Source organism: Athalia rosae, chromosome 6, assembly GCF_917208135.1.
Source record: "Athalia rosae chromosome 6, iyAthRosa1.1, whole genome shotgun sequence".
In the NCBI taxonomy this organism is placed as follows: domain Eukaryota; kingdom Metazoa; phylum Arthropoda; class Insecta; order Hymenoptera; family Athaliidae; genus Athalia; species Athalia rosae.
In genome coordinates, this window is record NC_064031.1 from 10,008,663 (window position 1) to 10,025,709 (window position 17,047).

Consider the following 17,047-nt stretch of genomic DNA (forward strand, 5'->3'; position numbering starts at 1 on the left):
TTTTTTTGTTTTTCGTTTTTGTTTTTTTTTTGGTACAAAAAATTTCAAACAAGCGCGCTCAACTTCCGGTCCGTCTTTCGCCAAGGGTTGCAGCGAATTGAGGAGGAAAACAACGAAGAGCTTGAACTGGGGTGAGAAAAAAATATCGGCGAGATGTTACCGCGATAGACCTGCCATAAAAATTCAAGTGCCCGAACAGTCTGCGGTTGGCAGGGCGAATTACGGACCGAAATCATTGAGGAAGAAGGAAGCGCTTTGTTTTTCGAAAAAGAAAAAAAAAAGAAAAAAAAAAACACACCAAGCAAACAACCATGTACCATATATCAAGATCAAACGTAGGTATACACATACTATACATATACACAGATTTTTTTGCGCAACAGATGAATTTGATCGTTAAACGAATTTTTTGGCGAGAAATTTTTTTCTTTTTTGGTAAAATTCTGTACACTGTGCACAGTTTCTGAATATATCTACGATTGACGCGCGAGCGAAATACGAAGGTCGTATTTTATTTTTTTCTTTGTTGGTTTTTTTTTTTTTTTTTTTTTTTATTATTATTATTCTCTTGGCGCGACGACAAGTAAAAATAAATTTTTCATCGACAAACACGAATATATTGAGTATAGGTAACGAAACAACGTATAACAAAGAAAGGAGGTGATGGATAATATTAATCACATGCCTTGCACCAATCACGTATAATATACATTAGAGATGCATTACGGTCATGCTGATAATTTTATTCTACAATCGATCGCCGAACCATTCGCCGTATCTTTGATTCGTTTACACCCGGTTTTCGGGTCACCGACGATTCACGGCCCCCGCAGGATTTTTCCCCAACGAGATCGACTCGCGAATAATTCGGCTGATCGAAACTAGACGTAGGTTTTTCGAGGCAAAAAGCGGGTGGATAATTACGACGCTAAACTACGCTAAAGAAAAGCTGACAAATTTGAAGCGTGCCGACAAGCAATTAGCATACGACGTTAACGGTATAAGAATCGTCAGTTTCTACGGGCGTGTAACGTAAGGCGTGATGCCCGCGATTCCGACGACTACGATCACGAGCATCGAAAATTCGAAGCGTTTGGGCCGGTTACCGCGATCACGATATTTTTTGTTTTGTTTTTTCTTTTTGCTACGTACGTGACCGTACGCGAATAAAATAATTGCGGTTCTTAACAAATCTGCGATGGTGGTTAAAAACTACGCGGGTTATTCTCGCTGCGGTGGTGAAAAGAGCTTTGTACGATCGCGATGTAGATTTGTATGATTTTATCATTTTCATTGAATATTTGGGGAAGGGTGGCGGGACGGGAGGACGAAAGGTTGCAGATATATCCGAAGGCGATTCGAGTATAAAATTGACAAAAAAAAAAAAAAAAAAAAAACATCTCCGAACCGGAAACGACGAAGACAGAAATCGGACGAAACACGTCGTCAATCGCGACCGAATCATATTTCGAAGCCACATCGTAGATGGACCTATCCGTTGTTGTTGAACGCCAAAACGTCATCGCGATCGCGGTGCTGTGAATATTGCAATTTCAAATTACGATTGATTCACTCGTAAAGTTTTTTTTATTATTTTTTTTTTTTTTGCTCCACGGATAATCGGTTCGACGTTAATTGCGCACATTGCAACGAAAGTGGATCATTAGACTCGTTAAATATATCGGTAGTAATACGAGCGCATCGTACGTACATACGCACCGACGCTTTGACTCCGCGGACAGACACCCCCTCCCCCCCCCCCCCCCCCCTCGCCCCTGTGCAGTTTAATTGCAGGCAATCAATTGATCGGAGTTCAATTGGCCGCCGCCGCCTCTCGTACACTGTAACGGGTGACGGACAGAGAGAACTCGAACGAGTTCGATATCGTCTGATTATTACGAAATAGTGATCGCCATCGATCGAACAATTATTCACAACACCGTCGATGCTGGATATACCACGATCGTTATCGATTACAAACATCAGAGGATTTTACTATGGTAAAAATACTTGACAGAGGGTTACAGGGGGTGTACGATAACACAGGAAATACCTACCACGGTGATAAAAACTGATCCGTATTTTTTAAGCTGTTCCTCGTCTCCCACATCCCAATTCCCAATACCCAATTCCCCCATGCCTCGTTCCCGAATTCCCTCGATCGGAAACCGGTAGGGTATAAAGTATGAGTATAATGTAAGTACGTGGAGAGTACACACGTTACGGGGTGATTTCTGTGCAATATCGATTCTCATTGATCGCAGGACTCTCCGGTATTTTTCATTTTCTTTTTTTTCTCTGTTTTTTTTTTCTCTTTTTTTCATTTCTCTTTTCAACTTTTTTGTAACGTCTTTTTCGGGGTACACGTACACGTACGGATTTACATACGATACGTGCATGTGTACCGTTATGGTAACGTCGCACATGGATTGCAATATCGTATATTGATTTATGGAAACCGACGTGCGTTTATCAGGAGCGCCTCGATAACCAACGCTCGAATTCCTTCGATCTATTTTATTAATTTTAATTCTTTCGCGCGAAGGTTCTCTCGTCGGCGAATATACACGTGTATACTGGAAAAAAAATGTTCAATGCTTCAACGAATATGGCGTCTCCTGAAAAACAATCGTCGAGGCATCATCTTTACGTAATGTTCGTTTATCGTTTCATATCTTTTAATGGATTTTAATTTTTAACTGATTTCACATGAGACTTGTCAAATTTTTAGCTTATAATATTGATTGTGTGTGTCACGTGTGTATAGATATACTACTAGTGTGTATAGCTACAATGTACGTATGTAAATGTTGATAACAAATAACATCAGCTGAGCGATCTCGTTCATAAGGTTCATAAGAAAATTAACAACACCCTATAGAGCACGGTCAAACTTCACATCTCGTCGAGGATTGTCGTCGAACTTGAATTTCCGAGGGTAAGAAAAAACAAAAAACAAAAAAAAAAAAAAACAGACACGCTGCAGTGCGTAAAATTACTCTCACTGATCGTCTTCGATTAATCAATTATCCTGGATACGTACACGTCAGTGTGCGAATCTGAATACAAATTAGAAGAGAAACTCGAAGAACAGTAAAAGAAAGAAAAAAAAAAAGCACTTTTTTCACGCGCGCTCGTAGACATTCGGCACGCGTTGAATTTCATTACTCGATAATTATTATTCATCTAACCACCGCCCCCGCATCGAGGGTAGTTGAGAGGGGGGGAGGTTGAAGGTATAAACGGAGTGAGAAGATCGCGCGGATCGGCGGAGGTGGAGAGGAGGGGGCTTGCAGCTACGTGCCGCGTTCGTATCAGTGTACAAAATAGAAATTGGAGGTCGAGCTATATCACACATCGGTCTCAGGTAACGTGTACATATACATTTCAACGTGGACGGTGGTGATCGAAAGTATATATAATGCACACTTGGGTCGGATTGTAAATTCAACAGACGGAAACAAAGCGAGTCTGGAGAGAGGCGGGGGGTGGGGAGGGTGGTGGGTGGTGGGGGTGTCGGACGAAAAGTGATAGACAGAGAAAATAGGTGTACCGAGAGAGACAGAGAGAGAATAGATATAAATAAAGAGAGACAGAGTTAATCAAGCGAATCTTGGCAAAATATAACAACGCTAGGGAATAGAATTGTTATTAATCGTTCCTATCGTGTGCAAACTTCAGTTTCATTCAAATGTACGGGAGCACGTTGCGTTCGTGGAAATATTACATGTACTTCTACTGATTCCCTAGCGAGTAACAGCCGGATTCTCGAACTACCGTCTCGTTTATACATGTATATACGTATATGTATATACATAATTCGATCTACCGATACACGTCGTATTTGAATTTGGATTAAAACTGTTATACGAAGCGATCACGGTTTACTCAAATTTCAATGATATCGCAACGTCTACCGCAGAGAAGACGATTCGATTATCTACATCGATTCGCGGGTGATCGTCGAATGAAATTATCATCGGGTCGAATCGCCGATTGAAAACATTCTTTGGGACGGGGGTGCATCGGCTGCAACGGTGTGCGTACGATACGGTACAGAGAAAGTAATTCTTTCAATAGGTTTTATCGTCAAGATAGATTTCTATGGGTTTAAAGGCATTGGAAACATTACGTATTTGGAGGTATGGTATATATACATATATACAATATACATAGGTATAGATAAAATATGCGTACAGTGCAGCTTCTGCGTAGATTCCTTTCTCTCTCTCTTATTTATTTTTTTTTTTGTTTTTTTTTTTTTGATCAATCAAAGTATATACCTGTTTATTCCGAATGGAGGTGCGCATACCTATACAGGTGTATGATATATACAATAATTAACATACGTCTACAGGGTCATAACAATCTATGTTTGTATTTTGGTTACTTTTTTTTTTTTTTTTTTTTCTCTGCTCAAGTTTTATTCTTGCGAATATGAATATATTATATTCGAATAGGCATTGCGAGGGACGATAGAAATAATTATTATTAATATCGTCGTATCGTGAAAAGATTACATTCATTGTCAGCTACGGTTCAGTCAAATACGATTCTACGATTAAAGTTACAGTGATACGTATAGCTTCTCTTCATCTGAATATTCGAATAGCACAGGAGATAATAATCATATCGACATGGTGAATGGTATAAAAAATATTTACTATAGTATAAGGGGTATAATAGGTATAATAGGTATAGTTATTATAATCTATAGCAGTAGCAATAGTAGTATTTTTATAGTAGGTATATAGCAATGCAGAATATATTATACCTCTAAAATACGTGGGCAGAGTGTGAAATATTGTAGGGGTGTGAATATACGTTAAATAAATAGTAAATGTTTACTTCGTATCGATTTTATTACGGTGATATGTATCGATGGTGATATAGGTATAGATGTAACAACGTAATACACATCGCCAAAATAAATTTCATTTCAATTCGATCGAATATACTTCGTTGCAGGTGTGACGAGGATTGATTGATAATCACGATGACGATGGTGATTATGATCGAGATGACGATGACGGGGATTGCGATGACAACAACTATGCCTCGTGTGTCGTGTCTCGTTGTCAGTGTGATAATGTGTGCATTGGATTTTTTTTTTGTTTTTTTGTTTCTTTGTTTTTTAATTGAAAGATTAGAGTGCGTTAATTTTTTTTTGATTTTTTTTTCATTTCATTTCATATGTAATTTCATTTGATTTGATTTGATTTGATTTGATTTGATTTTTTTTTGTCCATGTCTTTAGCTATAAATGTTGATAATGCGACTTACCAGGGACAGCCATATATTGGTAATAAGTAGTTGATTCTTCTCGTCCTTTACGGCGAGGAAGCCGTAAGTTGGTCGGCGAAGAGGTTCGCGGCGAGCGGATTGACGGTAGTGGTCATTCATTCACATTGGTCGATTGATAAACACAAAACAAAAAGAAACGGAGAGTTTCGATGTTAGCTAATGAGGGGCCTCTGATAAAAGGGGTTTTTTTTTTTATGCACCGGGCACACGTGACCTCGAAATCTTCTACCTCCCTTCCGCCACCCCTCAAACCCCGTGTTTGTTCTTTCTCTACTCTCTTTCTCTCTCTATCTTTCTCCTTCCCTTACTTTCTCCGGACAGACACATTATACGCGTACGCATTTTTTGTTTGTTTTTTTGTTTTTTTCTTTCATACGAATGCGATCACTTCCGGTCACCCCCTGCCTCCTAGTCTCCTCGCACGTGTCATTCCTAGGTGGACACGTCTCTATCGGTACGGAATATCGTGTCAATTGATTCAAGCTCAGAGATACGACCGGTTTCCGTTGGCACCATGTTATTATATCGGTACACTTCAACTTGACAGACACACTGACGGCTACGGACGACTAGTTATTAATTCAGATATAATACATATCACGTTGGGTGGGTTAATATATAATACGGTCAGATTTACGCCGGTAATACGTTCAACAATTAACAACGATAATTATCGCAAGTGGTATTTTTAATACGATAATGAATAAAGTCGAACATCGGTATACTCTGATGCGGGCGAGCGAAGGTCACGTGCGATATACACCAAATTACACAAATGAAAAATAATACAAGCCGTATAACGACGGATCGTTCACGTCGCGTCGATTACCGAAACGCGATCACGCTAAACTTCAATCGCATCCTACGCTAATTTTCCACTGGATTCTCTACGCTGCGACGCTTCGTTACGTTTCTCTTTATTTTATTCGTCGTTCGAACAAGGTCAGGGACGCATCGTGTGCGACGTGAACGATACTCGCTTGGTGTAACATTTTTTTTAAATTATTGTTATTATTATTAGTTGGTATTTTTTTTTTTTTTTTTTTTTTTTTTTTTTTTTTTTTTTTTTTAATTTTATAAACACAAAATATTTCTATTTCGATCGACAATCTGCATTCGTCGTTCGATCCGTTTTGCTTGAGGCCGGATTTCGACCGCACCTTCTCGCGCCGTCTCGCACTCGACGAACGATGTGAAAAAAACTGAAGGAATGGAGTAGAGAATTTTACAGCGATTGCGATCGATAAATTTTACGTTTTCCATTTCGGTTAAAGATCTGGATTGATCGGACGGAGGAGTTGGAGACGACGCACGGAAGGTCGGCCACCAACCGGAACGCCACTTACCAAGTTCAACCATGCGTTCGTAGTCAGTATTTGGTTCTTTTCGTCCTATACGCCGGAAAACAAATAAAGATTAACACCTCAACGGTATTGTGTACCCGTCGACGGGAAATGCTCCTTTATCATATATATGTATATGTGTATACGTATTACGAATTCGTGACACCGTGACACGAGACAACCTGTTGATAAACAAAGAACTGGACAATAATTAAGCATCGTGTTCGTCGGCGATTCGCGGAGCACACCCCGTCGGTGATCGCGTCTCGCAGTTTCCTAGGGGATCGAGCCCGCTCCTCGTCAGCCGGATGATCGAAGTAAGTACCGTAGACTCGACTATCGTCCACCCTCGATTCGATCTCCGTTAAGTTTTCGTTCACCCCGTCGTTCGCGCGTCGCCTATATTGTAATTCTTTTTTCGGAGCCACTGTTGTGAAATACGATCGCAAATTCGCCCCTACCGGAGGTCGTCGACACCCTATAGCTAACGGAATGACGTTTTTCAAACACTCGAGGACACTTATAGTATATGTATGTATACAACAGACGATCCGGCGACAAAAATTCGTCAAGTTTCGCGTTTCCTCGTGACGATGAGTGCGCGAAAGTATGCGAAAGGTACATTATACATACGTATCTACGTCTTCGCGTCATCGTCCGTACACCGTGTTGTAACGTCCTTTTTTCTTTTGACTCTTATCTTGTTTTTTTTTTTTTTTTGTTGCTCTTTTTTCTCTATCTTTCTTTTTTTACGTACACCGAACACGCGCACGTTCGGTGGCGTGCGCGAGATGAAATTTGACGGGGGAAGCCCAGCTGTGTTATACCGTGACGTGTACGGTTGGGGAAAAAATATATATCCCTCTCTCGAAACCCCCGACGATTCGACACGTCGTAAGCCCCCCCAAACAATGATCGATCGATCGCGGCCACTTACCACGTCAATGATCTGCTGTAAGGTGAGACCAAACTTGACCTCCAGTGGTTCGCTCTCGTTCGCTACCGGACGTTCGAGGGTGTTGTAATTCGCCAGGAGATGATTCAACAGCCGTTTCTCGTGATAACCGCCGAGCCCCTCTGAAACACAACAATTCGAGCGTATTTATTATCGAGGGAGATTTTGGGGGGGTGACGGGGGGGCTTCGCTCGGATCGGCCGAGTGCCGAAAACTTCGCTGCACCGAACCCGCGCATCCCTCAGAGACCGGCGAACCTCGGCTCGTCGGAGGGGGGGCGGGGGCGGGGGGGAACCGTCGTCCGTCCACGCGAGTTTCGAGCTACGCGGCAACGGCTACGCGACGGGCGAGGCTCCGAGGGCTTCATTGATCCGACGTAGCAAACCGCTCCGCGTAGGTATACCTCCCGCGTCGTAATTCCCGTCAGCCGCCGGACACTACGGTGCTCCGTTAGTCGACCGGTGCCTCGCACGTTTTAGAAAACAGCGTAAATAATTCTTCGTCCGGATCATCGCTCGCGTATGCGTCGAGAAAGAAGCCATCGCGGCGGAGCGCCGCGATATATACGGCGTCGGATCGATCTCGAATCGATGGGACTGTCGGACGCTAACCGCGTGCCGAATGATCCTCGAAAACACCCCCTTCTTCCCCCCCGGTTCCTTCGAGGCACCGAGTACATCGCCCATAAATCTGACCGCGTACGCCGCGGTGCGAGGCGGGCGGGTGATTTCCACTTTCCCTTTAATCTTTCGCGGCATACGACGACCGACGACGTTGCCCCCGGAGTCGGGTGGACGCGAATGTTCAGATTTCTGAGGAGTCCGACGAAATACACCGCGCTGTAAACGAGTAACTGTAAACATCGGTGGGTCGGTCGGGCGTGGCGGCAGGGTCGTACGAATCGGCGAACACGGTGCCCGCGGTACATTCGAACGATTCGGTTCAAGTTTGTTCAGTCGGGGGTTGACGGTAGACCTCCGAGCGAGATAAGAAGCTCGATCCTTGGCAGGCAGGAAACGAGTGGGGAGTAGACGGGGTTAAACGAGGCGCTACACGTTCGTAGAAACGTGTAAACGGCGCGGGTAGCTATCCGAATCCTAGCTATGTTGAGATACGTTACGTTACGTTACGCACATCTATACGGGGGCAAATGAGATGGGAATACCTTCGAGGCGCGAGTAGCTGCTATAGTCGTTTACCTGGCCGACGATAATAGTCGCGAACGTAACGTACGTGTCGGCGTAATTTACGTACCGCCTTTTACGTACAGGCGACGTACGCTACGTTCCCGTCTAAGTATATATATTTTATCTGGAACACATTACATCTGTATAGCTATACACACACGCGTATAAGCGCGGCGATACTCGAGATCTTCCTTCGCTATTTGCATTTCGGTACTTAAAGCGTCGTCCTCGTGTCCTTTGTTGTCTCATTAATTGTCGTCTACCGGTCGGCGGGCTGTGCGTTCTCGTTAGAGGGTCGCGCTGCACGGTCACCCTGAAATATTCAAGCCCAGTCAACGTGGACCAGCCTCAAGTTTTTCTCGCTTACATCCGCGAACACTCGGAACAATGAGGCGATGTTGGAACGATAAAAAGAGAAGAAAGAGGAGCGGGAGCTTTTCTCGTCCTTTAGTGTCTTATTTGTTCTTTGTGTTTTTTTGTTGTCGTTGTTTTTTTCTTCAAATTTTTCTTTTCTTCGTCGGCGGTGGAATAATTTGTTCCTTTGTCGACTGCGGACGGGGCCACCGGAACGTTTCGGTGCAGATGTCGCTAAATAAATGTGAACGAGATAGCCCTGGATCGCGTGCCAAATTAATTTGCGAAATGAGGAACGAGATACGCGTTCGCTATTTTTCGCCGGGGGTCGGGTCGGGGGAGTCGGGAATTGGAAATTCAAGATTCAACAACGCCGTCAGTTCCGCCGTCGTCCTACTTCGAGGAAATAATACGTAATACCGCGGCACTCGCTCTGTGTCTTTTCGTACACCCTCGGGGGTGGGGGGTACGGAATTTCGGGGTGAACGTTTCGCCGATATTCCGGTTGTCGGTTATGCCGCAGCCGGGGCGTCGCTCAAAACTTTACCACTATTAAATGCCCCCGGGGCTGCTCTAGGATTAGTTACATCGATTCGCACATAGTTCGACTACCCGGGATCTTATATACTCGTTCGTCGTGTAACGCGGGTCGGCCTTCCGAATTCTGAAGGGGGGAAAAAGCTTCGCGATGTGAAACGAAGGGGGTGCGGCTAAAAGCTCGAGTCGCGAGGACGGTACGTACAGCCGTCAAATAGAACCGAAATAAGGACCTTATTCCGTCGCTCGACACGTCGAGTTTCGGCTCGCCTTTTCACCGCAAACTATCGGTGACGGTCCGCACACGGCCCTACATGGGAAACGGGCTTTTCTCCCGTCGGTCAACCCCTATAAGCTCGCAAGTCGCTAAACCGAACCCTGTACATCGATTCCTGAACCGTACGAAATCAGCGGCATATCCCGTCGCTCTGAAATAACGGACCTGCCACTAAAATCGCGGATCACGGGAAACGAAGAAGCACATTTCCAAGCGATTCAACGCGGCTGACCCTTTTACGCAATCTGCCCTTTGCTCGCGATTGATTTTAACGGAATAAAAAAAAGAAAAAAAAAAAAACAGTGGGAATTCGGAGCGCTGAAATAACAAATGATCCTTCATCCGTACGATCCATATAGTGTCTGATTCGCGATTATTCGACCCCATTTTCGCCGATGCCCGTCATCGTCAATTGAACACCCTTTGATATGCTTCGGCTACGTCTTGCGACCCGATATTTTGCGTACAACGTACCTACCTACCTACCTACCTACCTACACCGCTAGAACTATAGTCGGTATCACGTTTCGCTCGCGAATCGGACGATAAACGACGTCAAGTTCAGGGATCCGTTGCGAAGCCGGTGGCTAGATTACAGCCAATGGGAAAGTGCGGATCGATCGAACCTATAGGGTAGAATAGGTAGAGCGGGCAACCGGTAGCCTAGAGACGACGACCTACCCCGTGGTTCGAGGCTGACAACGAATACGGTCGGACGTGTGGATCGTATTCGTGCGCGTCGTGTCCTCAGGACTTCGAACGAGCGGTGCGACGACGACTCATTTCGAATATAACCGCGCTCGATCGTGCGCGGCTGATCCGGATGAAAATCGCCGCTGCGGTCCGGGAAACCGACGGAATAGATCCGTGCACGGGTATTCCGCACGGGATACCGAACGCCCGCCCGCCCGCCCGCGACGAACAGCCCGGGTGGTCGTCATAGCAACAGGCACCCCCGAAAATTTTCCGGCGTCGAGTCACGAGCTCTCCAGCTCTCTCTCCCTCCCCGCCCGTCCTCCCGAGCCTTTCCTCCTCTCCCTCTCCCTCTCCCTCTCTTTTTCTCTCTCCCTCTCTTTTCTCTCTCTCACTCCTCTCTTCGCCGTTCTCCTTGCCCCCGCGTTCGTCCGTCCCTCACGGCTCGGTGACTAACCGTCAGTCACACTCCGAGCCCATTCAGTTTCCACCTCGTTCGTTCGATCCTTGCATTCTCTCCCCGGGGCTTGGCGGTCTCGGAGACATACCTCCTCCTAACCGTCGAGTCGAACGCCACCTATCTGCCCCGATTTCTCTCTCTCTCTTCTTCTCTTCTCCTCGTCGTCCCTTCGCTTCTCCTCCTCTCCTCCCGGTCCTCCGCCGCGCCATCTTTCTCGCTCGCTCTCTCCGTCCTCCCCCTGATTCGCCACGAGCCAAAGTGACGCCAACTTCCGACCACCACCACCCCCCCCCCTCCCCACGTCACCTCCGTCGCCACTCGCCCCCCCCTCCGCCCCCCCGTCCCTCCGCTCGCGGACGGAGGGTGTTTGTGCAGAAGGTGTTGGTTCCGTCCCGGTCCCTTGGTTTTGGTTTTCGGTCCCCTGCCCTGGTCCCGGTATACAAGATGCTCTGCAGGGCTCTCGACTCGCTACTCGACTCCCGGAGTATACGCCGAAGAGCCAACAATGAACAAGATACGCGGAAGGTGAGAGCGCACTTTTTTTTTTCTCTCCCGATCTCATAATTTCCCTGTGACCTCGCTTTTGTTTTCTCCCGTGTCTAATTATTTCTTCATCAAAGTACGCGACATCCACTACTCGAGGAAGGGAGAGGAGGAGGAGGAGATGAGGACTCGACTCGATCCCCGCTGTAGCGGAATTTAGTGGGCGAAATTCATTTTTTTTACAGCGCTAGCGCGATACACGCCGATACATTGTACAGATAAACCCGTACACTCGGGTAGCGATTGATTCCCCGAATCAGGCAAAGGATTCTTTGTCTGTACCTTGCATCGAGATATCTCAATTTCATTTGTCGTTTCCATTCCCTTAATTCCTCCATCCGGTTTCATCTAGCTTTTACTTTATGCGAGCGCGCGTTCATTTTTCAAAAAATCGACCGTCGCGCGGAATTTCATACCGAAAATCGTAACGCCGCCGCCGTCTCGATTCTCCGCGACGAAACCACCCCTCGAAATTCGTCGCGGTCAAAATTTAGCCGACCATCAGCGTCCGACCGTCACGAGCATCAACGCGTATCCCCGTATACGTATACGTCGCCGTCCTCACGCTTGCGCGTTATATCGCATAAATAATGTGTATGCACCGTAAATTTGCGTGAATCGTGCATCGACGTGATGCAATACAGACACCTACTCTCATACGCAACACGTATGTGCACAAAATGAAACTGCAGCGAGCGTCCGGTACACCCGATTGTACACGTATGTTTGTGTGGGTGTGCGAGAGCATGTACGCAGCTGGGGGTACCACGTGTGCGGAGGTGAGCCGAACTTGCGAGAATGTTGGAGAAATAAACGGCAAAGGACAATCCATCGGATACGGACGACCGTAGTTTTTGCGACTCACAATGCGTAACGTGAAGCTTCACAATTTTTCGGGAACTCTGTACGAAATCCGACCGAGTGAATTTTCGCTCTCACTTTCGTTTGAACGTGTATCGGCGAACTTCCGGACTCCGGCGGCTACCGTGCCGGAGGTTGAGATATCAGCGGAGGAACGAAAGAGTGAAAAGCAGCTCTCAAACTCTCAGCCAACTTTCTTTGATGACAATCGATAGTCTAGCACCGTACAATTGTGTACAACGGCCACACAATACAACGTGAGGGTTTTTTTTTTTTTTTTTTTTTTTTTTTTTTTCGAAGCGAACGCATTAACGGCCGTAAGTTTACTCGGCAAGGGGAGTCCGTCGGCCGATGTGTAAGATTCGCGATTCGGTGCCCCCTGAAAAGGCGTACGCCCTAGCCAGGTAGGCGGCTAAAAGAGTACGCGGTGCCCACGGTGTTTTAATTTTTCAACGGCAGTCACCACCGGACGAGGGTGGGGGTTGAAAAGGGTGAAAATAAAGGAGTGCCGTGTACGGCCGGGTATGAAAGACGAGGCAGAGCAGCGAAAAGAGAATTAATTCAGTGGGGGGGGGGGGGGGGGGGGGGAGAAAAGCACGCGCGCAGGGTAAGTGAATAAAGCCCGCGTCAACGAGCGACTAGACCACCACCCACTACTAGATTGTTAGAGAGGTAATTAGGAGAGCAACGCGTCACCCGCGCCGGCGGGCCTAATTATAAAATAGCGTCACTGGTACGTCGTCGACGACTCGCGTCACTACGTGAGATCTGGGCTGCCGCCCTTCGTTTCCACGCTTTCTTTGCTCGACGTAATATCGTCGCGCTGCTTCACCTTCCACGTCGCGGTAGTCCTACACGTACCGAATTATTTCAACGATCGAGCACATGTCGCATTACCTCTCTGTCGTACGCCTCACTTATCCTCGGAACGAATTTCAACTCGACGCAAAGATATGAAAGTTCGCGTTCTCATTCGTGTTTGTTTATTATTCGCGGTATCTCGACCTTTTCACTTCCCCCGGGTAATCCCCGGGTGGTGGTGTGTGCCATCTGGCAATCGTCGTTGATGACCTCAAAGTTAAAACACCGCGCGGGGGGTGGGGGGAGGGGGGGGAAAGAAAGCATCGTCGGGATCTTGATTACTTCATCGCGATTATCGAGATTGTTTTAATGAACCCTGAAGATTGAGATCGCACGGTCTGACGGGGGGTTTATACGCTGTGGGTGCGCGCTCCTATCTCCCGTTACTTCAATTCCGGGAAACACGAGGGAAAGCAATTCGAAATGCGCACCCCCACGGACCCGATCCTAAATCAACATTATACATCATACGGCCACCGGAGAGAGGAACGAATGCTGATCGACCCAATCAGTCAAATATCCCCAGATTTGCGCAATCCGCAGTTATAATAAATACCTTCGAAGCATCGCCATTTTACTTTTTTCCCCAAATTAAATCTCGAACCATTGATTTCCCCCGACTTTTTCTTTGTACCTCCTGTACACGCGTTATGCGATAGAGGAAGGCGCGCGCTCGGCCCTACGGTACAATGGGACGGTTGAACTGACCTTGGGGAAGGATGCCCAGCAGGAAGACGAGTTGAAGGCAGCCGATCATCATCCATGATTGCCTCAGCAGCGGACTCAGCTCCCGGATCCAGCATCGCGAAGATGTCGTCGGTGCGACCGACCACGACAACATGTTGACTAATCCCGCACCACTGACAATTACCTTCACACCTCACGGGCACTCGTTGATAAAATGATGGACAAGTTCACCACCGGCAGAGTAGCGATCACTATAACATGATCACCGGCGAACGAAATACGCGAAACTCCCATTGATACACGATGGATGGTTCCGAATTGACGATCCTGGCCCCTCGCTAAAGCACGGGGCTAATTTCTCGCATCCTCAGCTTCCGGACCCCCCGACTTGGCCGTCATAACCACAGCGATTAAAAAATTTTACTCGCCGTCTCACCCAATGATATATTTATACGTGTTTTACGTACTTTTTCTTTATTCATTCATCTATTATCGTTAGTTTTTATTCATTCATTTCTCATTTATTCATTTCTTTAATTCATTCGTTATTCATTTATTTACTATGATTGATTAGTTATTCATCGATTTACTTAATCTCAATGGCTTGCATTTTCGTTCGTTTACTCGTTTCTCCATTATTTAGTTTGTTCATTTATTCATTCGTTTATTTACTCATTTAACCATTCGTTTATCAATTATTAATTTTTCTTTATTTATTTTTTTTTTTTTTTTAATTATTCATTCGTTAAACTATTCATTTATCCAATTGTTTATTTATGTACATTTATTTATACATCTATACCTATATTTATCTATGCGTTTGATTTATTCAGGTGCGTCGCTCGCTATTTCCCCTTTACTTCTTTCTTCCAACTTTCTCTCACTCAAACCTCACGATGACCAACGCTGGTGTGTCTCCCCGGCAATTCAGTAGCGTTGGTGTTTCCCCGCAATTTCAGCGATCCCCTGTAACCCGAACGATTACTCGAGTTAGTTGCAAGAAGATCAAAGAATTAGGTAAGAAGGATCAGAATAGTGAGTGAGTGAGTGAGTGAGTGGTTTATCGGTCCTTTGTCGTCTACTGTCGCACGACGGAGCTCACGACGAGCCCAGCATTTCTTTCGCCTTCTCCCTCTGGCTCTTCATCATCCGTACTCTCTGACCACAGGCGACACTTAAGTTTGCACTTTTGCGGCATGCGGTGCACGGTTGTACGTGCACGGATCGCATAGATCGGGAGAATAGGGTCGAAGGGGGGAGCTGGCGTTAATTTTATTGGATTTTAGGCGAAGCTGACCGCGAAAAGAACACATTCGAAACGCAGCATCGAAATTTCGAACGTCGACTACCATTCAAACGAGAGTAACGCTCTGCCGAGATTCGTGCGGATTATTGAAAATCACAATGCTCCGGTAGCTGACGTGCAACACGTTAGCTCGTACCGGTCCTTCGTCACGTGAACTGCGACGACGCCCCTGATTTCGACAAAACCACCGCACATTCATCGGGGGGGGGGAGGGGGAGGGGGATAAATGAAACGACGTAAACTTTCGACACGTAGAAATTATCCCAGCTGCCGGCGTTGAATCTCAAAAATCGCGATTCCTCCCTCGTTTTTGTTTTTTTTTCCTCGCAGGATGGAGGAAATCTTTCTATGGAACTACTCGGGAGACGAGGGGTTTTTTTCGAAATGAGGAGGCCGAGACGCTCGTCTGTCACTTTTGGACGATCCGAGGTGGAAAACTCTATCGCCGATGGTCGAAGACGAGGGACATTGAGAGGGGAGTCGTGAACATGGACGCGGAGGAATCCTCTTCCGGCCGAAAGTCGTGCGGTACACTCGTACTTTCGTAGACAATGCGGCGTCCTGAGTTTCTTCGTTTTCTCGTTTTCTCGTTTTTCTTTCCCTCCGCGCGGACTGCGTGTACGAACGGTGAACACCTCGGTATCGGTTTCGGGGATTCTCCCGGTACACCCCGAATTATCCGACCGTTGCCGCTTATTCCCAAGTAATCAGAAAAATTGAACTATGTTTCAGCGACATCAGGCGCATCTCCCGGCGAATAGTTTTCGCGAATTTTTCATTAGCTTTTTTACTTCCTCCGGAGTCTAGAACGTAAAGTGCCACTCCTCGAGCAGCCCCGAAGAACCTCCCCCAAGTCCCCGGATTCTCTCTTCTCTCGCTCTCACCTTTCTATTCCTCGTCGGTGCGCGCCTCTCCTCTCCTTACTATTCCATTATTTTCGTGGTAATTTATATGGACGACGATTAGACGACGGGGGTCGCAGCTTGCCGAGTGATACGACAGTCGGATATTCGAGTCACGCATCCACCCCGAATGCCCCCGCAGTTTTTTCGCGCTGTCCCTCGAGTGAATGATTCGCCCAAAAGTTGAAGTATACAAGGATGGAGATTCGGCTATTCGCGCTTCTCTCGTGTTACTCAACAAGTTCGATACACTATGCGGATTTCGGTTATCGAATCGATGTTATTTTTTCTCCGAATCCTTCGTCATCCTTGGCGCACATCGTTAATACTATTTCTTTGTTTTCTAATTCGCACTCAGCGGCCAAGTCGGGGAGACTGCGGAGCCGTTCTTCGATCTTCGGCGGTAGAGTTATCCCAGGGACAGGTAGCAGCGGGCACCAGGTAGCAGGTACATACCTAGCACGTAGCCGTAGGTACCACCACCATACCACCACCACCAGACCAGCCTAGACCAGCGCCAAATCCGCCAGATCCGCCAGACCTGCCAACGCGATTCAGTGGCTGACTGCGAACTGGACCACCACGCATCCAGCCTCCCTCCTCCTCGTCCTCCTCCCGTTCCTCCGCCATCGCTCCCATCGCCATCCTCCTCCATCCCCATCCTATTTTCCCGCGTCCTCCCCCTGCAGGATCGCTGCTGCTACCGCCAACTTCACCGTCACCCTGGGAAGTCCCCCCTACACCCCCGGATCAATATTGTTGTGCCCGCCCAACCGC

At 46.7% G+C, this 17,047-nt stretch overlaps 1 protein-coding gene across 17 annotated transcripts in view; it reads right to left on the reverse strand.

Moving 5' to 3' along the window:
* The window catches only part of LOC105688857 (neuronal acetylcholine receptor subunit alpha-7), a 53,931-nt gene extending 37,049 nt beyond the window's left edge, over positions 1-16,882 (reverse strand). For 5 of the 17 annotated variants that reach the window (XM_048657550.1, XM_025746893.2, XM_048657549.1 and 2 more), the window contains exons 1-3: positions 14,084-16,857; positions 7,585-7,724; positions 6,651-6,695 (exon numbers count right to left, since the gene is read on the reverse strand). In XM_048657550.1, the coding sequence (XP_048513507.1) occupies positions 6,651-6,695; positions 7,585-7,724; positions 14,084-14,216 (318 nt within the window). In that variant the 5' untranslated portion in view covers positions 14,217-16,857. Of the gene's footprint in view, positions 1-5,283; positions 5,329-6,650; positions 6,696-7,584; positions 7,725-14,083 lie in introns of all 17 variants that reach the window. The other 12 variants (XM_048657551.1, XM_048657547.1, XM_048657548.1 and 9 more) reach the window with 8 other exon arrangements.
* Positions 16,883-17,047: the final 165 nt, after the last annotated feature.